The sequence below is a fragment of the Arachis duranensis genome, chromosome 3 (genome assembly GCF_000817695.3).
Source record: "Arachis duranensis cultivar V14167 chromosome 3, aradu.V14167.gnm2.J7QH, whole genome shotgun sequence".
Taxonomy (NCBI): domain Eukaryota; kingdom Viridiplantae; phylum Streptophyta; class Magnoliopsida; order Fabales; family Fabaceae; genus Arachis; species Arachis duranensis.
In genome coordinates, this window is record NC_029774.3 from 1,547,812 (window position 1) to 1,571,384 (window position 23,573).

General features: G+C 29.4%; 2 protein-coding genes across 3 annotated transcripts; both read right to left on the minus strand.

Moving 5' to 3' along the window:
- Window positions 1-5,391: 5,391 nt before the first annotated feature.
- LOC107476947 (zinc finger CCCH domain-containing protein 24) lies at window positions 5,392-10,119 on the minus strand. Its single transcript, XM_016096897.3, has 14 exons — window positions 9,477-10,119; window positions 9,284-9,376; window positions 8,873-9,178; window positions 8,702-8,774; window positions 8,304-8,436; window positions 8,069-8,222; window positions 7,853-7,933; window positions 7,530-7,652; window positions 7,171-7,341; window positions 6,924-7,058; window positions 6,645-6,740; window positions 6,121-6,438; window positions 5,957-6,000; window positions 5,392-5,869 (listed from the first exon to the last, which is right to left on the minus strand). Exons 1-14 carry the CDS (start codon window positions 10,068-10,070, stop codon window positions 5,623-5,625), a joined length of 2,568 nt encoding a protein of 855 aa, XP_015952383.1. The 5' UTR covers window positions 10,071-10,119; the 3' UTR covers window positions 5,392-5,622.
- A 1,850-nt stretch (window positions 10,120-11,969) lies between these two features.
- On the minus strand, window positions 11,970-14,337 carry LOC107476949 (F-box/kelch-repeat protein At5g60570). Of its 2 annotated transcripts, none has more exons than XM_016096900.3 (3): window positions 14,147-14,337; window positions 13,851-13,914; window positions 11,970-13,732 (listed from the first exon to the last, which is right to left on the minus strand). In XM_016096900.3, the coding sequence occupies exon 3, from the start codon at window positions 13,525-13,527 to the stop codon at window positions 12,337-12,339; it is 1,191 nt and encodes a 396-aa protein (XP_015952386.1). In that variant the 5' UTR covers window positions 13,528-13,732; window positions 13,851-13,914; window positions 14,147-14,337; the 3' UTR covers window positions 11,970-12,336. The 2 variants fall into 2 exon arrangements, with proteins under 2 accessions (XP_015952386.1, XP_052115480.1); XM_052259520.1 differs by having other exon boundaries at window positions 13,833-13,914.
- Between the last annotated feature and the right edge of the window lie 9,236 nt (window positions 14,338-23,573).

Here is a 23,573-nt window from a genome sequence, read left to right on the forward strand (position 1 = left end):
TATCTTTAACATTTTTATATTTTAAAAATAAATATATCTTTAAAATTTTTCTTATTTAAAAATTATAAACATAATTAAAAATAAAGTATTACTCTAATCATTACTCATACTTCAACTATATTACTATATATATTTATTTGTACATCAATTCAATTCTTTTAAATCTTTTAATTATCCAACCACGTTTAGGCCTAGTTCTTATTATCCCCACCTCCCATTATGGATGAGATTATTAATGCAAATAATGGCAATTATGTCACGCAACTTTTGCCATATTATATTCCTGTTTTTTTTGTGAAAAAATCAACCTTCTTTTGTATACACACAATTATTGTGACATAGTTTGTTCAGAGTCCAAATAGGTAAAATAAAAAGAAAAAAATTAAAGAGTAAAGTATTATTTTTGTCTCCAATGTTTGGGATAAATTTTAAAGTTGTCCTTAATATTTAAATCGTTCTATTTAAGTTACTAACGTTTCAAAATTGACTTAATGTTGTCCTACTGTTAGAAATCTGTTAACAGAATTGACGGCAGGACAAAATTGAGACAATTTTGAAATGTTAGGAACTTAAATAGGATGAATACGTTGGGGACAAAAACAATACATATAAATAAATTTTAATTTTATCTTTCAATAATATCAAATTTTTATGATACATGGTTATTCAATTATTTTTTAATCACATCTAAGTAAATTATATTTAATCACATTAATTTTATTCTAATTAAATTTATTTTTTTATAATTTTATTCTTAAAAATATTTACTCATCATAAAATATTTGAAGAATGATTAGTACATAAACTTGTGAGAAAAAAATGATACATATACAATAAAATAATGTAATTCTAGTCATTTTATAAATATTTTATGATGAGTAAAAATCTTTAAAAGTACAATTATAAAAAATTAATTAATTTAGAATCAAAGTAATGTAATTAAGTGTAATTTACTTAAATATGGTTAAAAAATAATTGAATAACTATGTAACATAAAAAATTGATATTAGTGAAGGATAAAATTAAAATTTTTTTATGTATCGTTTTTGTTCCCAACGTTTTAGTCTTATTTAGATCCCTAACGTTTTAAAATTGTCTCAATTTTGTCCCGCCGTCAATTCCGTTAACAGATCCCTAACGACAGGATAACATTGAGTCAATTTTGAAACGGTAGGGAGTTAAATAGGACGATTTAAATGTTAGGGACAACTTTAAAATTTATTCCAAACGTTGCGGACAAAAATGATACTTTACTCAAAGTTAAATAAAAAAACATTATTTGGTTGGTATTGTTAGACAAAAAAATTCATTTTAATTACATCATCACGAATTTTTCACAGAAGGGAACAGGCAGGAATAGCATAAATTCATCATAATATATGCATGCATGCACATGAAAATATTGAAGAGATTAATTGAATGTAGAATATTATTGTTATTCTCTCTATATGCATGCACATGTACATGAACATTAATTGAATCCGGTAGAAATTAGTTCTATTTGGATTTTTTTTTGTTATTATTTGTTAGTAGATGTTAATAAAATCTAAAATATTTTTTGTATCTTGTATGATTTTTCACCGTAAAATCTTTTTGTCGCATATTTCATTTAGGTCTAATCTAAAAATTATGTGATGAAAAGTAATATTATTTAGCTTTATCAATTGAAAACTTAAATTAAACAAAGAAATTATAATAAGTTGTTATATTATCTAAATTGCAGAGGAAATTATCTTATGGTTATTTAAAAATCAAAAGGCATCAGATCATGTGTGTAATATGGTCAAATTAGGTCAACTTAATTTTGACCAAAAAAAAAACACACTAAAATATTAATATGTAGGAGTGTTTGTAAACAGCCACTGTCAAGAAATGCATAATTTATGATATGATATGATTAACGTGACCATTGTTTAACTTGTTCTATTTAATATTTAAATTAATATAATATTAAAACCGTTATATATAAATTAAATATATGAAATATATATTAGTCCACAAGAAATATAATTTTCTAAGCTAGCCACCTAAGGTTGGACACTTTTATCGCAAGAATATTATTTGGCCACCTAGATTCGTATTTATGTAAATTAAAGATAAAGAAAATATGATAAATAAATAATAGTGAATATTACAATTCAATTAATGATTAATATGTATTTAAATATTCAAATTATATAGTTAAGAGTTAACTCAAAGAAATAATGAAGTTCAGTTCTGCCAGCTGAATCAACAGTAAAAAACAATACTCCAACCCCACCACACAATTAATTAGTGATATACACATAATTTATACTAATTAATGTTAAACTAATAGGAATCACATACACACGCATATGCATGATTATTATTGAATTTAAGCATCATTAAGCTAAACAATTAGATATGTCAATAAAGGTGGGTGTACTTTGTACCAATTCCTTATTTTATATTGGAAATTTTGTTACCATATAAACTTCATGTAGATTTAAAGTCAATTCTTCTACGCTGGTAATAGTAATTAAATAAAATAATGTTCACGATTAATTAATTAATTAATTGGCACTTATTGGTACCTTACTCAATAGTCCAATATATAAGACTTATGTCATTTGGATAATAATATATATTAGATACTAATTTCTTAGTGCTACTCAATCATGTTCAATTCATTCTTCAGCAAGATTAAAAAATTAAAAAGGAGAATATGTTATAACACTAAATGTTAAAAGAGACAGAAAAAATTAAAATTTATTTTATTTAGTATTTATTAAATATTATTAAAATTAATAAATATTAAATAAGATAAATTTTATTTATTTTTTATTAATTTTTTTTTGTTACAAAATATTTTTGAGGTTATAATATATGGTCAGTGTATGTAGGGTAAAATTAATTAAGATCAAGATATCATTCTTCTTTATTGTTTTCTCCATGCATTATTATTATTATTATTATAAAGATAGATGTCCTTTTTACCTTTTTTTTTTTTACTTTCCTTGCTTCCACAAAATTTTGAATTAAAGTATCAAAACCTAGGGGCTCGACAAACATAATAACAATAATAAGCATATATATTTACCACTAGATGCTCATATGATTATTTAGAAAAGTTTAATGAATAAACACCACTACTTTTGCTTTTGTCATGAGATGCTTATAAGATTGAGGTTCTGATTTGGTGGAAAAAAATGAAATAATAATAACTATCTAGGGTTCAAATTCAAGAGTATTATACCCTTTGAATTCCCCTTCATAAAAATGAACTTTCAAATTTCAATATATATTGATTACGTGAGAGAGACACACAAGTAGCATTCTTATGTGTCATATATAGTTTTTATTTTTTATTAATCGAAACGAAATCAAACTTATATTTCATTTTGTTTGTTTATGAATCTTTAATCATTTAACCTACATAACAATCAATATGACGTGTCATGATTTCAATCTTATGGACCATAGCCATAAAAACATTAGCCACCATCACCAATATTCAATGTATTTTCATGATAAGGAAATCGCATAGCCACGATAGTTGAGATGTCAAGGCGTCATGAATGCTATGTTTTTTAGTCATTTTCCCAATTCCCAAATGTAAATGGATATCATCTAAGTTTGGTAAACTACGTACTATAGATATAAATAAATATATATATATTTTTTTTATGATGATATACTTGAATTGGAGAAGATATTTTAGACTAAAAGGTAAAAACTAATTTATAAATTTATATTTTATTTAAAAAAAATTGTTGTTAACCAATGCTACATGTATAAGACAAAATTTGAAGAATTTTATTCGAATTTTTAATATTTGGCCCATTTAAATTAATTAATTAGAGGAATTTTTTAATTTTTTCATATTTTGACACAACTATATATTCTAAGTTTGTAAGAGGGAAGCTTTTGATTGGAAGAGATATAAATATGGGAGCTACAACAAGTATCTCTTAAATCATAAAGTTAGTTATTCATGATGGATATGGAAGTGAAGCAAAATGATGTAATTAAAAAGATGGGAAATTCAAAGAATGAATGAATGAGTATAAGTGTATAACCTTAGCCTTTTACACTCCCAAGGTTGAGAATGAGATAGTGGACAAGTGGACCTGAATGTGGATGATTTTATGGTTTTCTAAGGTAAAGTTACAATATGTTATGATATGATATGAATCAGTTAGTCAACAAAAGAAAGTAGGTTTTTATATTGTGGCAGTGAGGATAAAGACACTCTTGCCAACTAGCCAGCCATCAACAAAGCCAACTTGGAAGGGGAAAAAAAATTAACAGTTTGAAATTGTATTTTGTTTAGGTACAAGACTGGTCAAAAGATAGTGGAGAAAGGAAGATACTTATCAAGGATAGTTTCTTTATTTAATAAAAAAAAAAAGAAAAAATATTTTTGTTAATAAAAAATGCCAATGGAGGAGGTGAAGCCCTCAACGGCTCATCCAAAGTCATGGGAGCAAAGTCACCAAAATAAAAAATAAAAAAATAAAAAAAGCAAGTGGCTCGTAGTTGTAATACTTAAATGTGAGTATAATTTTGAAACCACGTGGATTTTTTTTTTTTATCATATGGTCTATCTAATGTCTATTTACTTTACTACTCTTCGCAAAAATATTAGATAAATAAGTATTTTTAAATTCCACTCCATTCTTTAAGAAGTTATTATTTTTAAATAATAAAAATACAAACAATATAAAATCAAACACAAAACATGAAAAGAGTGTTGAGGGGGAAAAAAGGGAGAGAAGTAGAATGAATTAAAAGAAAAAAAGAAGCCAGAGTGAAGAAGCTAAACGATCTTTTTTAAATAAAATATTTATTTTAAATAACACAGAAATTTTAAGTAATTATTTATTAGGTCCAAAGGTTATTAGTTAATACAGTAACAAATAACAATTCAGTCATTTCATTTAACACTTGAACTATTAATCTGCTTTCCGAATAAGATGTTTACTCGTAGTTCACTTGTTTCTTCCAGAAACACTCACCTCATAAAATTATTGACATCGGTTATTTGATTACCCAAATAATTGTGCTTGATAGTGACCAGTGACCACATTACCCACCATCCCTAACTTTAGCAGCCAGTAATTAATTAATTAAATTTAAACATATGGAATGCAATGTGGAAAAGAAACATTTCATTGTCAAACCTCAATTTTAAACTGCTAATAGCCTAATACTCTCTTCCATTTGTCAAACAGCTCCAAGACCCATTTCTGATTTTTCTTCCTCTGAAATTTAGAAGAAACTACAAGTCCAACTCAGATGGAAGGAAAGGTGTCTCTTTATCTCTTACTTTATTCTAAATAACATTGTTGTTTAAATAGTTAACTTAAAAGTAGAGATGTCTATTAAAATAAAGCTACAAGGTCCCAAACAGAAATTACGATTAAACAATGACTTTGAAGATGTAGTAACAAAACTAAAGAAAATCTCCACACAGATAATGCTTAAAAAGGAAACATATTAATACTTAATGTTGAAGATTTTGATTCAAAGTAAGCAAGATCAAACATATAGTAACACCCACCACCTAGTATTCAATGCCACCCCAAAAAAATGTCGGCAGAATAAGTTGGAGAACCTACCAAATTAGAAAAGCCTAAACCATGATGCTGACTGGTCCAGTTACCTCTCAAGTAGCATAACCAATTCACAGTGTTGAGTATGTGGAAAAAGATCAACAGCCATTGCTTTTACAGGGTGGAACGCCTCTGAGATGGGCATAGACTTGGCTCTATGCCTTGCTAGACCAGCACTGCTCATGTTTCTCCATCCTCTGTTGTCTTTATTTCCTTTCTCCATTTTTATGGGAGATGGAGTGCAAAGCTCAATAGCATTTGCCACCAAAGTTTCAGGATTACAGGATATGTAACTGCATTTAAAGGTGCATAATTAGGTTACATGGAGAAATAGATGTTAATTGAATAAGAATATGGTATATTTCAGAACAGTAACTCACACGACCCTGCGGAGGCGTGAATGAGTTCTCAAAACTTTAAGCACCTGCAACTCGCAATTTGAATGTCAGAAATTCAAATATAAGTGAATAGATCAAGCAACATAAGACTATAATCAGTTGCAATATAAACAGAGATGGATGGAACAACAGAGTATGGTTCTTACAGTGGGATGAAGTCCTGCACGTGGAGGATCAACAATAGCGACGACATTCTTAAAGTGTTGTGCGGAAGTATTAGCACCTTCAGAGCTATTTTGTGCAGAAGTATTCCCGTTTTCAGAACCGCTACAATTCTGAACCTCACTTCCAACTTCTCCGTTGCTATTTTCGGAACTATGAGAAGCTATTTCACCATTCTCAGGCTCTTGGAGATCGCCACACTCAGAAATATCATTGCTACTTTCAGCGATTTTAGGGTCATCAACTTGTTCCTTAGGCACATTTAGGTATTCTTTCAACAGAGATCCCATCACGTCCTCTGCCTGTTTCCTCATATAAATGCCAGCATGCAAAAGTAGCAATGTTATTACAAGTCAACAATAACATCAAACAAAAAAATTTTCCATCAGAAAATAGAATTTGTCAGTACTAAGAAATGAAATACCCTCCATAATTTCAAGTTTCCAACCTTATTTCTAGCAGCCATGAGATATTATCAGGATTTTAAAATCAAGGATCCTGATCTTACCTTTGAACATATAAATTTGCAATTTTTTATGCCATTAATCTCAGCATTCCTATGAGCATCAGCTACAGCAGAAGCATTCATTTCAATGCCAATCACCTGGAAGAAATCAAGCACAAATGAGGCTCAAACAAATCAACAAAAATAGGGAACTTCAAAAATAAGGTCTTAATTCATATACTAGATTTAGAAAACCAGGTCTAGTATGAATATATTGTTTACCCTCAGCAAAAGCAATCACTACAAAGTAAGAAAGGAAGTAATTTAAATGATGATTATTACCATACCAACTCGATGTGCTAATGTCAGACCAATGGTTCCTGTCCCACAGCATATATCAAACAACAATGTATCAGGACCTAAGCATGCCCAATCTCCAGCAAGTGAGTATAACTTCTCAGCTGCAAGAGTGTTAACCTGCAGTAGAAGTAGACTCAAAATTCCATCTAGAAGAAACATACCACCGGAAAAAAGAAATCTTCACAAGAATTCAGAGCAAAACAAATTAAACAAGGATTTCCATCCTAACCTGAAAAAATGCTGTTGGAGATATAGAGAAACGGAGATTGCTTATATAATCATGGATTCTTACATCCATGGCATCTGCATTTTCATCCATCTCAAGGTCACCTGTTTTACGGATGGGAAGCAAATGCAGTGGTGCATCAGCTGGTGCTACATTGGATATTCCTTGGTGGTCCTACATGTAAAACCAATGATCACATCACAACAGTTTTGGAAGAAAAAATTATCTAATCTACTGATGCTCAGATAGAGAGAACATATATACTACTATCTAGCAAACAATGGAACAGAAACACCATGGATATGCATATGTAGTCAATATTTATCAATGTCTGACAGCAGAAACTTGGGAAGGGCTACTACCTGTACAACCAGAGCTGTGAGAGGCAACGTTGGACCATGTGAAGTAGCTCCCACAGCAAATGCCTGAGCAAGCCTCTTAAATTCACCAGATACTTTTGTGTCATCAAAACCAGCAGTAGAAACCTATAATCAAGGCAAGAAGCTATGGTTGGCATATTTATTTTAAAAAGATAATGGAAAAAAGCAGGTTACTTATACCATAACCTTCATATAACCAGGGTTCTTGTTTCACATGTCGATTGCGGACAAAGAAACTATCACTATCCCCTGCCCCCACAAAGGATGAATACCAACATCATTTTTATGAGGAGATAGAAACTAACCTGCACAATAAGCATGACCTCTGCAATACCACCAAAACTTTCAGCATCAGCAACATTCCCATTTGTCCTCCCCTCTCGAACCTTGAGAGAAACACGAAAATTAGTTAGCTTTTATAAGTTAAATAATTAATTATAAAATCAGATATTCAGACCACATTGGAAAATAATAAGTAACATCAACATAAGATTCTCAACATGAACTCCGGCAAATTATACCGTCAATTGACGCCAAAATCCGGAATTTTTAAATCTGTTCCAGACTGGTAAATCAGATTGCTGCAGAAATTCCTGAAAGATAGTAGCATATTTGCCAGCAATTGTAGAAACATTGGGGCAGTCCACTGCTTCTTCAACTGCAGTTACACCCTCCCTGTAATAATATATTAGCATATAACTCATAAGCAAAGCACTACACAAACAGAAAAAAAAAAATACATAAATAAAATATTACCTGAAGTTTCCAAGCATGAAGCCAACTGTAACTTTGCCTTCAAGAGAATAACCAACTGAAAATTCACACTTGTTACGATATCCATTTACAATAGGTGATGCAATAATACCCTCTAGGTTGCACGGAAGACCACCTGCAAAAGGGAGAGCAAGAAAAGGAAAACGGAAAACAGATGAGCCATTAATATTTACACTGCAGTGTGCATCTTTATATATTTTCTATATAATCCATCTTTCTTCTAAGCGAAATCTTTGGGGATTGTATCGACTTATGAAGAAAACATCATTGTTATATACTCCTATTTTTCCAGAATAAGACCTTCATCCAATCTTGAACTCCGATACTAGAATGGAAATTGTTCTTGCATATTTGGAGGTAATTTCAGAGACAAACTGTACCTATTTCCCTAGACTTGACAATCCAGTCAGGGAAAGAAACACCATTTGGACAAGCTTTGCGAGCATTTCTAGTCTGCCACCAAAACATTTAAATTAAAAATGGGGGTTCAAATAAGAACTGAGTACAACTGATAAAACTATAATGAAAAACTAGAAATAATCATGATTTACAAGTTTTTTGAGCATCTGCATGATAGAGTTCTTTTTCTGCTCCAGCTGATCAGCATAAGCCATATGAGCTAGAGGAGTCACTACATCTCGCAAACTCTTTGTCTTTGACAATGAACCATTGGCTGCCAAATTATCACTGTTAGCTCCAGCTTCCACCGTCACATTTGGATCGACATCGACCCCCGCATTCTCCTCATTCAATGTAGCAACTGAACCAGCGTTGGAGTTACTGTTCTTTTCAAACGATCTAGGAATAACATCTGCAACCTTCAACCTTTTATTCCCAATCGATTTTCCTTCTAGATCCTATCAAATTGATAGATTCCAACATTACCAGTAGCCGGTTTGATTCTTACATACCAAGGAATCAATAAAAAGTAAAATGATCACAGTTCATAAACTCATAACTACCTTTGATGAACTCTGCATTTGTTCTTCATCTTCAAAACTAACGAAACCTACCATCATGCCTTTCTTCTTCTTTGCATGCTTAAATCGTATACCCTGGAAACCGAAGCATAAAAACATAATCAAATGCTTCACTACGCAAAACATCAAAGTTCTAACTCCTAACTAAGAAAAATTGTTGAAGTGAATTCTTCACCGCATCATTGAGAAAACTCCTCAGATTATCAGAGCACCACTTCCTCGGCAAATGCACCAAGCACTTGCTAAGCGCGTGGTTGGATCCGCCGGAACCGCCATTTTCTTCATCGCCACCATCGTCGTCGTCAACGACTGCCTCAGTCATCATAACTTCCTCGGAAACGCCGCACCTCTCGCCGTTCTCGGACTTCAGCGCCTTCTTCGCTCGCTCCGACGTCGGGTCCCACGTGTTGTCAGGCCGAATGCGAAGCTCCTCCTCGCCGTGCGCGAAGCGGCACGCGGTTCCGTGGCTGCAGGAGTTGCCATGGCGCCTGAAGTAGGAACAGAGGCTGGTCTTCCACAGCGGATGGAGCGAACGATCTTCGCCGCTGGCGCCGGAGCCGCCGTCAACGCTTTCTCCAGCTTCGTCGTCGTCCCTCTTGCGTTTCTCCCCTGCAACGACGTCACTTTGATGTTCAGCTTCAGGGATCTGATTTTCAGTGTGGGTTTCAGGTTCGTTCGTAGCCGTTAGATTCGATTGGATGATGGAATCTTGACCGTTGGTTGGGCTTAGGGTTTTAGAAGGGGAGAGTTCAGTGTTAGTTTCCTCCATTCTTTCCAGCGGTGTGTTTGCGAAGGTGATGGTAACTGTCTTCTTTTCTTTGGGTCCAAATCATAACTGTCTTCCAAGTTCGGTAACTGCTTCTGTTTTCAGTCACTGTTCCACTCATTTGGGCCGTTCACCAGGTCGGCCCATCATATATCCTCAAAAGCCCATTATTAAGCCCATTATCAAAGACAAAAAGCCTGTATCCACTCCTTGGAATTTCACTAATAAGTAATAATTAAGCATTGCTTTCTTCGAAAATGTTAATTATATTATGATTTTTATTTTCAACCATGCTTTTATGGATATAAAAATTTAGCCATAATTTATTATTGTATAAAGATATATATTTGATAGTGATTAAAAATCTTAAAAGTATTTGATTATTCCGATGATTGATTACTTTGTAAGAAATATGGAGTTAAACCTCATTTTGGTTCTGAGATTGGCGAGTTGCACTGATTTGGTCCCTTATTTTCCATTGTCACAATTTGGTCCTCCAGATTCAAAAAAGTGCACCAATGTAGTCCTTCGTGTATCTTCTGTTGCCGAAACTCAACGCCGTTAGTAACATAGCCCAAGCCTTGTCACGCTAGACATATTAAAACAATGTGGTATGCATTTTGCGCTAAAGAATGCACTAAATGACATGGTTTGAGGGTTTGAACAATACTAAAACGTTATACCCCTCCCTTTTAATATTGTTCAAACACTAAAATGACATCATTTAGTGCTCTTTTAGCGTCAAAACGTGTAAAACGTCGTTTTAATATATCCAATATGACAAGACTTCAGGAACCAAAGTGGGGCTTAATTAAAAAAATATGTAAAAATAATATTATAAATATACAAAAGTATAACCAACTTGGGTTGATTGAATGGTAACTCACTCGTTTGTTTAAACAAATGTCAGAAATTAGATGAATTAATTCTTGACTCGTGGGATTAAAGATATTATGAAAAAATAAAAAAAATACAAATATACAATAATAGCTGATTTTTTATGTGTTAATGAGGGATTTTTATTTTTTACATCAAAAGAAAAAGATAATTAGATATTAAAAGCTGAACCAAGTGAAATACTACTCGTAGTAGTAGATTAAAGAATTTAGTTAAATAATAAAAAGCTTAAATTTGTCATTAATTCCTCGAAATACAAACACTTTTGGATTTTGTATCTCATTCTTTTGCAATATAGGGAATAGATGCATTATTGCCTAATAACTGGTGCAAAAGAATTCTAAATCACATTGGAGACTGTCACCAATCACCAATGCAATCCCAACAACATGGTTAACACTTGGCAGAATAAGCTTTGCTCAAATTGAATGAAAAGATAGATTTCATTCTCAACATAACTAACAAAAGTGAAAAAGATGGATCCTAACTATAACAATAGCAACACACAAAAGTCATCTAGTTTATTTATTATATGGTTATGTAGGTATGTATATATTAGATTATCTTATTAACCCTGAAACATTTGATTTTGTCATAAAGAATTTAGAAGGAGACAAGTGGGTAGATAATAGGCAAATAACATTGATATAAATAAAGTAGGCATTGCATGGAGCCCCCTCTGATGAATCATAATTCATAAACATGTTAGTTAAAGCCTTGCATAGACTCTAGGCAAAACGATTGATGAAGAGTATGTATATACTACTATTATAATACACCAACAACTAAAGATAATGGAAGTGAAACATTAAATATTAGGTTACAAAAATAGTTGGTAAAGCAGGCTAATAGGGTGATAAAAGAAAAAGAATGGTCCCAAGAGCATTCCCTGTTTAATCTATCATGATTAATGATGAGAATCATTTCTGGGTCAACTTGCACAAAGGAAAATGCAAACAATACCTAAATTTAGGAATTACAGCTGGAAATGTGGACAAGACAAGGTGTATAACATCATAGATTAGTGGACATAAATTTCTGACAAGTTTAACATACATTGCAAGACTAAAAGAAGCAGCAAAGAATGAGCATCAAAGCATTAAACAGTGAAACTCCCTTGTTTTTATTGGTTTACATAAGTTGGATAGCAGAACATATCTGTGTAAGCCTACTCAGTAATCTCATCAAAAGCAGATAAAAATTATGGACCGTGAAAGTAAGAAACACATCCAAATAAACCATGTTAAAAAAGAAAAGAACCCGAAATTCTCATCTAGGGAAAGCTACCCCCATCAACAATTAACTTGGTAAATGAGATGAATGAACATAGAAGAACCCCCTTCAAAGCTAAGTTACCCGCACCACGGTGGAGTCAATCTAGACGCATCTCCCCGGACCAACCCATAACGGCGCAATTGTACACAAACACTCCGACGTGCTCCTTCACGCCAAGTACCTGCCAATCGATGGTTCCATTGCTGACACCTGTTTTAGGACACCATGAATTCAGTACAACAGCTTCGCCTTCTGGACCTCTTTGTCCGCCAACGACAAGAAGTTTCTCTCCACAAGCTTTGAAAGCCAGGCCCCATCCGTTCGAAGAATCAGCCCGAACTGGAAGTCTTCCCAATTCGCTCCATGAATTACTGTCCTTGTCGTATTTCTTCACCATGTTGGTTAGATGCTCAACTGCATACAATTGATTATCCACGACCGCCACAAGTGGAGGTGCTTGAGCAGCCCCATTGACATACGGATACATGCCCTCGATTTTCCGCCAACTTCTTGTCTTAAGATTATACTCCTCCCCACAAGTCAATGAAGCAGTAGGACTCGACATTCCACCAATCACGTAGAATTTGTCGTCCATAAAGAAACCAGAGCACAATCTACGCGGCGTATGCATGTGTGGTAACAATTCCCATGTACCTAATGAAGAGTCATACAACTCAGCAGAATCTAGAACAGTTCCATACCTATCGCTTCCACCAGCAACGATAGCAATCGAACCAAGACTGCCAGATCCGAACAAACAGCGAGGTCGGTTCATGCCCTCACACTTCACCCATTCACGACAAACCAAGCTATACTTCCAAATGGCAAAATCCATCAATTCACGGCCGAAAACCAACAGCTCACTGCCCACAGCCAAGGACTCCTTGTCTGCATGGTTAAAACACTCGTCGCAAGGTATCCTAGGTAGCACTACCCACCTATTTCTCTTAGGATCAAATGCCTCCCACCCTCTCGGATCGCAAACTAAATAAACCAAATGCTCCAACTCCACAATTCCCAATTTCTTCCTCAACTCAGATAAATAGCCACTCTTAATCAGCAAGTTGTACCTCTTATTTATGCATGATAGCGAAGTATAATCAGATCTACAAACCCAAGCAAGGCAATTAAGCGCAACATCGTCAATAAGACCAGGGAGAAGCGAATCACTTGGTCCATTCCTAGAAAAACCATCATTCACTCCTTCCCTTGAATCCATCCTCACAAAGCTACTCACTTTCTCATCATCCTCTTGTATGGAAGAATCAGACCGTAATTTCTTTGTCATGTTAACAACTCTTCACTGTTTCCAAACCAAAAACTGCACAATTCCTTCACATGCAGCTTATACCCAAATCCCAATATGGGCATGCCACTAATCTCTATCTCTTTATTCTTTCCATCAATTTCAGAAACTCCATTTTAGAATATGTAATCACCTTATGCTAAAAAAAATCATCCCTTTCAGGGTCTTCACCCAATTTGCACGTTAACTGGAAAACCATAACCTCATAAAAAAATAGGAACTAAAATGCAAAAATAAACAAATAAATAAAATAACAACAAAAACAAATCAATAAGCAATATAAATACTAGAAATTCTGAAAATACCAGAAAATCAGCAATATTCTTTATTCCTTTTTTTCTGAATTTCCAGCTAAAGGGGCAGAATCATCTGCAAATTCATAACAGCAACAACAACAACAACAGAGTGAACCAATTTGCATGCAAAGGCAAAACATCCCAAAAAAAATAAAAATAAAAAAATCAAACTTTGATATAAAGGGCAAGCTCTGATCCAATTGAAGAATAAAAAAAACAAGCCCGAAACCAAAAAAGACGAATTTCCAAAAACAATTAACAGAGAGATAAGAAAAATTTAAAAATAAAAATAGCGTGCGAGGTACCTGGAAATGAAAGAAAAGGAGCGGATCTAAGGTAGGGTGGAACCGCCGCATGATTCCGACGGAATTGGGGCGCCGTCAAAACATGATTTTTTGGCCGGAAACCGGCGAAGGAGGAAGTGAGAGAAAAAGGGAAGAAAGTGATGTGATGGAAGAGAGAGAAAGAGAGAGAGAGTTTGATACTAAACTTTACTTACTAGAAACTAATAATAATAAGTAGAAAATTGAGAAATAATAATATAAGAATGATTTATAATAAATAATCTAATTTCTCAAAATGGTGCTTATTGTTGTTGTTGCCCTCACCCTACGTTTTAGGGTATTCCACACTTTCACTTTTCTTTTTCTCTTTTGGAATATGGATTTACTCTAATAAGAAAAATAAATTCTTTTTAGACATAGTCCACTTCCCATTTAGATTTAACTATTTTGGGATTTGTCAAGTTATTCCTTTCTTTATATAAAGATGACCACTTCTAAGAAAACAAAATATATAGAATTAACTTATAGTTAATCAATATTAAATAATTTTAAAATATAAATTTAAAATTTAAAATTTAAAATTAAGAGTTTATGATTTAAAATTTAAATTTAAAATATTTTTTAAATAAGTTATATTAGTGAAAAAAATACCTAATATTACTCTATACGAAAATAATAATTAACATACTTATATATATTATATTAAATAATTCAGTAAAACATGTTAAATTATTTATTATATAAAGATAAAAATTTAGATATAATATTTTATATAAAGTTGATAGTTATTTAATAGTTATTGAGTATTAACTTTACATAAAAATAATTAATACTTTCTTATGAGTTTTGACCATAAAAATATTGGTATTTTTTATTGAAATACAAAAAATGTTAAGTATATACAAAAAAATTAACTACTAAATTATTTATTATATATTTATGTCAATTTATATTTTATATTTTAATATATATTTAATACAGGTAGCTGATTTAAAAATTGTTTTTTTTATATACATAATATAGTTGATTTAATTAATGATTTAATATTTTTAAAATTTAAAAATAACTAATTTAAATTAACGAGAAAAACATGTTAATTTTTCAACCATACATACTACAACGGAATTGATATTTTTGTAATTAATTAATTATATAAGGTACTATATTGATTCTCTTAAATTTAATACCTTATAGGTAATGATAATGTAAAATGATTTCACATCGTTATTGATTGACAAAAATTTAAGTTATCTATTATTTTGATAGTTAATCACTATAATTTCTGTTTTGCTAATTTTTAACTCAGAATAACTTAAATTGAACTTATAAATCAAAATAACAAGACTTAATTTATAAGTATTATTAGTATTAAACAAATTTAATTATATGAGTATTCACATCTTTTATCATATTAGTGAAAGTGTTTGACTTAATAATTTAGTATGGAATCACATACTAATTCACAAACTCCAAACATTTGATTTAATAATAATATAAAATCATTCATATTAATAGTACATAATATTTAAACTCAAAAAGCTATATATCATATCTTAATATGTTAAAAAGCAAATAAATACAACCCAAATTATAGATTAACAAACTATATATTTAGCAACACTTCTTACTAAAAAATTATTTATGTCTGAATTCTTTTTCCCCATTGGATACCAACATAAACAACACTACAACTTGAAAAATATATTACTATATATCTCATTCTAAAGTAGATTTAGACAACTATGTGGTGGATAAAAACATATAAAAACCAAAACAGTCACAAGAAAAAACCAAAATACCCACAAACGAAAATCAAAACATCCATAAAATGCCATACAAACCCAACAAAAGAACAAAACTTCAAAAAAAGAAAAAATATATATATACAAGAAGATAAGAATAAACTCTATTACTCTAAACCAATAAAATAACATAACACTATGGTAATAGTAACCCCGGGGAGAAATGGATTATCTTACCATAGTGAGGCTAATTTTTTTGTTATGGAAGTAAAAGTGGTGATATATTTTAATATGATAATTTTTGGTGTTTTTTAAAATTGTGGAAGTACACAAATTTCTAAGTCCGATTTCTGTACTTAAAATTTTTTAATTTTTTTTAACACAAATCTCTGGACCGATTTGTGTACCTCTAACAAATCGGACGATCCAATTTCTGCTTCTTTAGTTAAACGATCACACATTTAAGTATAACACCCCAACAATCCACATTCAAGAAAAACACCACAACCACTCCAATATTAAAAATAAAAAATTCCCATAAGAAATCAGAAAAAAATAATAAAAAAGATATTATAGAATAAAATATTATATTTAGTAATATTAGCTGAGAGAAAAGTTTAAAATGTTTTTTTACCACCACCACAACAACAACAATAATAAATAGATGCTTTTGGATTTGGATTCTTTAAAATTTGAATTTTACTTTAGAGAATAAAGTGTGATTTCTCACTATTTATTTTATAGGTGGGATCAAAAATAAAACAATTAAGGAGAAAAGTTTGACGAAGTTTGCAGCAACTTCCCCGAAAGTAAGAGCCATTTATGAATATCGTAGTTTTTTGCTTCATAAAGTAGGAAAATACAAATGAAAAGAACAAGACCAATTTGAAATTGGTGCTAGTTATTATCACTATGCTTGAAAAGAAATTTAAATATTAGAAATAAAATTATTCGTATATGTAGAATTTTTATGGCAAAAAAGAAAAAAAGATTTTGATATTTGTTAGTTTATTATTTTAAATAAAAAAGTTTAACATATAGTAAAATCATTTTGTAAGATAAATTTATACATTATTCACCCTTCAAGATTAATTTAAATTTTTAATAAATCACCGGTTCTATATATATGCCACTAGCTAACTCTTTAAACTTTAGTTTAATTATTTTATTGGTCCTATAGTTTCACAAAATTTTTAATTAGGTCCCATTTTATCAAAGTAAGAATTCCATCAAACATGTCTTGATCCAAAAAAAAAAAAACGAAGAAGGCCAGTGAGATTTCACTGATAATTAGTCTCTTTTAATTAATATCATTTAAGGATTTAAATTAAACTAATAGATTATTTGTGGTCATCTCAGCTAAAGATTATTTAACTATTGTAGTGATAGGTAAACTTATTTTTATGAGTTTATCCCATTTTTTAAGAGAAAAAGAAATGGAAAAAAAAAATAATTACTGATCGAATTTCATAAATGGACTTTAATTTATATTACTCATCTAAGTCTCTGGCCTTATTTATATTTAAAAATAAAGGATCAACTGAAGGAATTTATTGAGAGGAAAAGAGAAATCACCAATTAATAAAGTAAACTTTTGCTAGGATAGTCTAATTTAGAGAGTCTAAGAATAATTTTTCTTATATAAATTTATTTTGCCTTGGGGCTTGGTTATGTTATTCCTTGAATTATCCTTGATAATTAATTTTGATATGTGATATATTTTTTGTTTAAAAAAAATTAAAAATTAAAATTATACCAAAAATAAAAAGATGAATAATGAACTGAAATGAAAAAGTAAAAAAAAATTGATATTTAAGATATTATTAAAAATTGACTAATGGCATTATTGTTCTTTTAAAACAATACGTTAATTATTTTTTAAAAGTTTATTCAATGATTAAGTGCGATTTTGATCCCTAAGATATAAGCTGATTGTTTTTTTTTATTCCTAACCCCTTTTTTACGTATAAAATCATTTCTAAAGTTTAACTTGGTTTTAAAATTGTCCTTACCTTAGGGACAAAAATCGTACGGAAGTGGCAGCAGAAGAAGAGATAGAGGTGGATCATGGAGTGCTTCTTCTTCTTCTTTCCTTCTTCTTTCGTCTTCTTCTTCCCTTTCTCCTTTGCAGCAACAAAAACACTTTATTTTTCTTATTTTTCTTTTTCTTTTATTTTATAAATTTTGTTGTTACGGGTAATTTGATCTAAAATTTTAAGATTTAAGAAAAGATGACGATTTTAAAATTTAATTTTAAACCTTAGGGATGATTTTATATGAAAAAAAATGTTGGAAACGAAAAAAAAATTTAACCTATACGTTAAGGACCAAAATCATACTTCACTCTTTATTTGAATAGTTTTTTTTAATAATAATAATAATAATATAATTGATCTTTTTATTAATTGGCTTTTGTTAATGTCCTTCTTGCTAATTCTCCCTGGATTTAACCACCATTGATTAGATCAATTACTAAAATCTTATATTTATTAAGAATAAAGTTTTTATAATATCTAAGTGACACCACGTAAATTCCATTAGAAAATAAAAAATGAAAAAAAGGGATGACGGCATTAGCAAATAAGAACCATCTTTTCAGTCTTTACAATATGTTTATTAAAAAAAATTAAAAGGAAAAATAAAAGTAGGTAAAGAGTGGAGAAAGTGATGATAAATTTATTTGAGATGATTGGGAGACACAGACACCAACAATTTCACATCAAACAGCGCCGTCCTTTGGTTTCTTCTTCAATCTCCTAAAATGGAAAAACAGAACCATTTCACATTTCATATTTAGATAATCAATTTATATTTATATTAATTCTTTTTTTCTCAATGTTACGATCGAATATTAGGACAATAAATTTTGATGTACTATATATATTATAATATTTATTATCATTCAAAATCCATTATTTGCATAACCAACTATATTATATATAGAATTTAATTTTATAAATTACGTAGTTTTACACATATATTTAATTACGTAATATTATATTAATAAAAATAATTACTTTTTATATTAACTACATAAATAATCATAAAAAAACGAATATAATTATATAATTTTTATACTGTTAGAATATTAGTATATCAAAATTAAACTCTTATATATATACTAAAAATTAAATACTAATCGATCATCTATATAAAAATACAAAATGACTTTATCTTTAGATTTATAATAAAATTTTGCAAATAATATGATCAAACCAGATTATATTTATAATCAAAATAAAAAAATAATAAAATTTTACAAATAATATAATCAAAATAAAAAAAACACAATTTTAGTTTGTTGAAGGTTGACTTTTTCTTAAATTTTGATTATTTTATTTTTGCTGAAAAAATTGCTTATTCTATTATAACAAAGTTTGAATGATCTACAATAAAAAGTTTTATTATTTCAATAATTAATTGTTCTTCTAAAAACAGTATGTGACATGTAAACATACATAAATCATAACAACTAATTTATAATATTCATAGAATATTTTAATATTTGTAAAATAATAATTTAATTATACTTTTGTAATAATTAATTTAGAACGTATTTATGGTATTATAAAGATATTATTATATTTATTAATTAATTGAAATAATAATTTTGTTATTAGAGAGATGTATTATTGGAGTTAGGTTTACTGCAAAGGAGGTACATGAGGAATGAATGCAGTGCAAAAACAATTTCTTTTTGTGTGATTGCATGATATTTGAAAAAAGAGAAAAACAAGAAACAGAAACAGTGAAAGAAAATAAATTTACAAGACAGCACAGTACAGTCACTGTTAGTTAACAAGATTTATCTCATTTAAGAACTGACAAAGTACACATAAATATTTAGTAGCTTCGTCCTTTCTATACAAGTACAAGTACAACCACATACACATACACATACACATACACATACAATTTCTTATTTTAATACTAACACAAACTTCAATACTTCTATATTTGAATTTCTTATTTTAAATTTTATTCTCGTTATTAATTTCTCTTTTTGAAAGTAGCTAGCCAACACTTGTATATAAAATTATTTAGTCTTTTAAGAAAAATATTCAAAAAAATATTTTATCTTTTTATAATTATTTATTTAGCATTTAATTTTGATATACTGACTGTAAAACGTTTTATATAGTCGTATAATTACATCTGTTTTTTTGGATGATTATTCACGCGGGGTATTTATTTTTAGGGTTAAGTACGATTTTTGTCTCTAATGTATAGGGCAAAATTTTTTTTCGTCCCCAATATTTTTTTGCATACAAAATCGTTCTTAAGGTTAAACTTAGTTTTAGAATTGTTTTTTTTTATCAAAATCTTAAAATTTATTACCAAATTATCGTTAACCAAAAAAAATATAAAATAAAAAAAAAAAGAAAAAAAGAGAGAAAGAGAACGGACGAAAGAGAGAAAGAACGAGAAAGGAAGGAAGAAGAAGGGGAAAGGGAACAAGAAGAAGAAGAAAAAGAAAAAGGAAAAATGGAGGCAGCTTCCACTCCGCGCGTGGTCTTCTCCCCTAATTCCTTTCTCCCGAACTTGTGTCTTTGTCATCATCCTTCTTCTTGGTGAACTCAATGGCAGCGGTTCGACGACACGTCAGAAGCTCGAGGATGGCGCAGCGGCCCTATTCTCATTCTCCGATCTATTCTCCCTTTGCCCTTTCTCACTCGCGCTCTCTCGTCTCTCTTATGGTGCTCGAAGGCGACTGTTTCGCGCCGCTACTCCTCCTTAATGCTCCAATTCTACTTCTGCTCCTGATTTTATTAATCACATTGTTTTTTATTCAGATTTTATTAATTCATTGTTTCTAATTTTGATTATATTTCTGATTGTTAATTCATTGTTCTTTTACTTCTATTTCTTGTATCTTTGATTCTGTTTCTGTTTTTTATGTTTCTGATTTTGTTTATGTTTTTATTTCTATTTCTATTTCTAATTATGTTCCTGTTTTTGCTTTCTACTTCTGCTTCTATTTTTTTGCTTTTATTTTTGTTTTTATTTTTTTATATTTATTACATTATTTCTATTTTATTGTTGTTGTTGCTAAAGAAAAAGAAGAAGAAAAAAAAAAGAGACCTTATAATGAAAAAGAAGAATAAAAACGGAATATTTTCTTGAAGAAGGAGAATAGTATTTTTGTCCAAATGACGATTTTAAAATCAAATTAAACCTTAGAAACGATTTTGTATGCAAAAAAAAAAAGTTGGAGACGAACAAAATTTTCGACCTATACCTTATGAACTAAAATCGTACTTATCCCTTTATTTTTACTGACGTGACGTTACATAAATAGATGCATTAAAATTAAATTCATTTACACTGACAGTGTTTTAGTATATACAACAATATAATAATTTTAAAATAAAAAAATAATTGCTGACAAATATAATATTTGGTGGCATTTTTTTATTCATTTAAGATTTTATCGTACCAATATGTATTAATTAACCATTATACTGAAATAATCCCCATGTTTATAACTTTATTATAATTTTATTTATTTATTTATCAATGTCATACATGAATACAAAAATACTAGTATATCTCACAACCTAACCTAATGATTATTTTATAAGAAAAAATCCAACATAAACACAACATATAGAAAACAAAAACCAACAAATTTGTTTATTTATTTAATTATTATTTTACGATAATAGAACTGACCACTCACTTTGGATCTCCTTCCATATCTTAGGGGGAAAAATAATAAGAAAATTTATTCTCTTTTTAATCATAAATAAACAAGCCCACGTGTTGTTCACATGTGTAACTTCACCCACTTTAAGAAAAAAGTATGCTTAGCATCTAACTAAATTAATTATAAATGGGAAGAAATTAAAGATGCAAAGGTGATATAGATAGATTGAGTATTTTATATTAAAAAAATCTCCATAATATTCTATAAAATGAAATTCTATATTATTATTGTACACATTTATAATAATAAATAAAAAATAAATGAATATAACATGTCACATTTAGAAGTACACGTAACACAAGAGAATAAATCAAAGCAGCAGGAGAATGAGAAAAGGTGAAAGAATCCAATACGTTTTATCTTTTTCTTTATTCCGATGAAGAGCCATGTGATTTGTGAATGTGCCAAAGTGAAATTAAAATACTCCAATGTGCCACTTGTCGAACTCACAAGGATTTAAACTTTTAAGAAAAAAACACTACTATAGTGTAATTAAGAAAAATAAGTTATATAACGCTGTGGATATTAGTATTTAAATAGTTTAGTTATGATATTTTATTTGATAGCGTAAAATATCTTGTATAGTTGATTTTTTTTACGGCGTTTCTTTTGTGTTTATATTTATTAGAACCATATATATTAATACAGCTGATCATTTATACTATTTAATTGCAAAATCACTAACTATAGAAGATAAAATAAAAACACCAAGATATATATAAAACTTTGATACTTATGTCTCTCAGGTGCGAGAAAAGATGTTTTTTTTGGACATGTAAGAAAAAACTAATTTAATTAAGTGTTCAGTTATTCGTCTACTTAAATAAGATAATATGTGAAAAAAAAATCGATAAAATATTTATTTAAAAAAATAGATAAAATAAAATAGTAAACAAACGAATAAAAATTAAAAAGTATATAAAAATTTAAAAATATTTAAGAAAATCATATCCGAAGCGAGCATGGTTAGTAGATTAAGTATACAACTCTAAATTTTATTTATTTACTCTAAATTTTAGTGGTTAATAGGTTAAGTAATGTGTACACATAAAATTTGTATTCTTATAATTACAATTATTTCATCTGAAGTTAATAATTAAAAACGAATAGATAATAATTTAATTAAATTTATTAAATTATTTTTTAATTATTAATTTTATATAAAATTAACTACATCTGAATATATATATATATATTATTGTTATTGTGCTTGCTTCAATGATACTCCTACAAATCTTAATTATAAATATGTATCATTTAAGAGTTTATATTATATATACAGAGAGAGAAGAATTTAAGAATTTCCATAAATAACATCTACTATACTAGGTGGTTTAGTACAATAGCATTTGCTTGACACAATAATATCATTATCATAGGTCTAGTACTCCCATGTGCCTACAAAATGCACCTCTCATTACTCACTAGGTACGCTCATATATAATCACATCTAACTTTTAATTAATAGAAAAGTTTTTAAATATATTCCAAACAACGGTTAATAATTTTAATTAATATATATTATATATATTTTTTATAATTAAAATCAACATTTAAAATAATTAGAAACTCTTCCTATAATATAATGAATATCAATTACTTCACGTATGTGTGATGACTGATACTCCTAACTAGTATTAATATTTATGTGCAGGTAATCAAGATTTTCTTTACTGAAAAGTTAGATTAAGAAGTAACATACAAACATAGATAATTGTATGATGGATCAACCCAATGATCACGTATCTTAATTAAATATGAAAATTAAAGGAAGAATGGTATCAAAATATAATTAAGCTGTTTCGTTTCATATGTCCATCTGTTGATTAAGTATTGGGCCGAGTAATAAGTTATGTAAGTATTATTAATTAATTAATTTAAAGTATGTATTTTAATCGTGGGGCAAACTAATTAATCATCATCACACACAGAAACAATATTATGTTGCTAAAGTAGTAGTAGTTAAGATTGGAAATCAAGGATGTAATAATAAAAAGTG

Excerpts from the sequence above, each read along its gene's own strand:
- LOC107476947 (XM_016096897.3), bottom strand. The coding sequence starts at position 10,070 with ATGGAGGAAACTAACACTGAACTCTCCCCTTCTAAAACCCTAAGCCCA. Across the intron at positions 8,223-8,303 it reads TTCATGCTTGGAAACTTCAG|GGAGGGTGTAACTGCAGTTG; the intron begins GTAATATTTTAT and ends ATATTATTACAG. Across the intron at positions 7,059-7,170 it reads CTCCAACAGCATTTTTTCAG|GTTAACACTCTTGCAGCTGA; the intron begins GTTAGGATGGAA and ends CTTCTACTGCAG.
- LOC107476949 (XM_016096900.3), bottom strand. The coding sequence starts at position 13,527 with ATGACAAAGAAATTACGGTCTGATTCTTCCATACAAGAGGATGATGAG.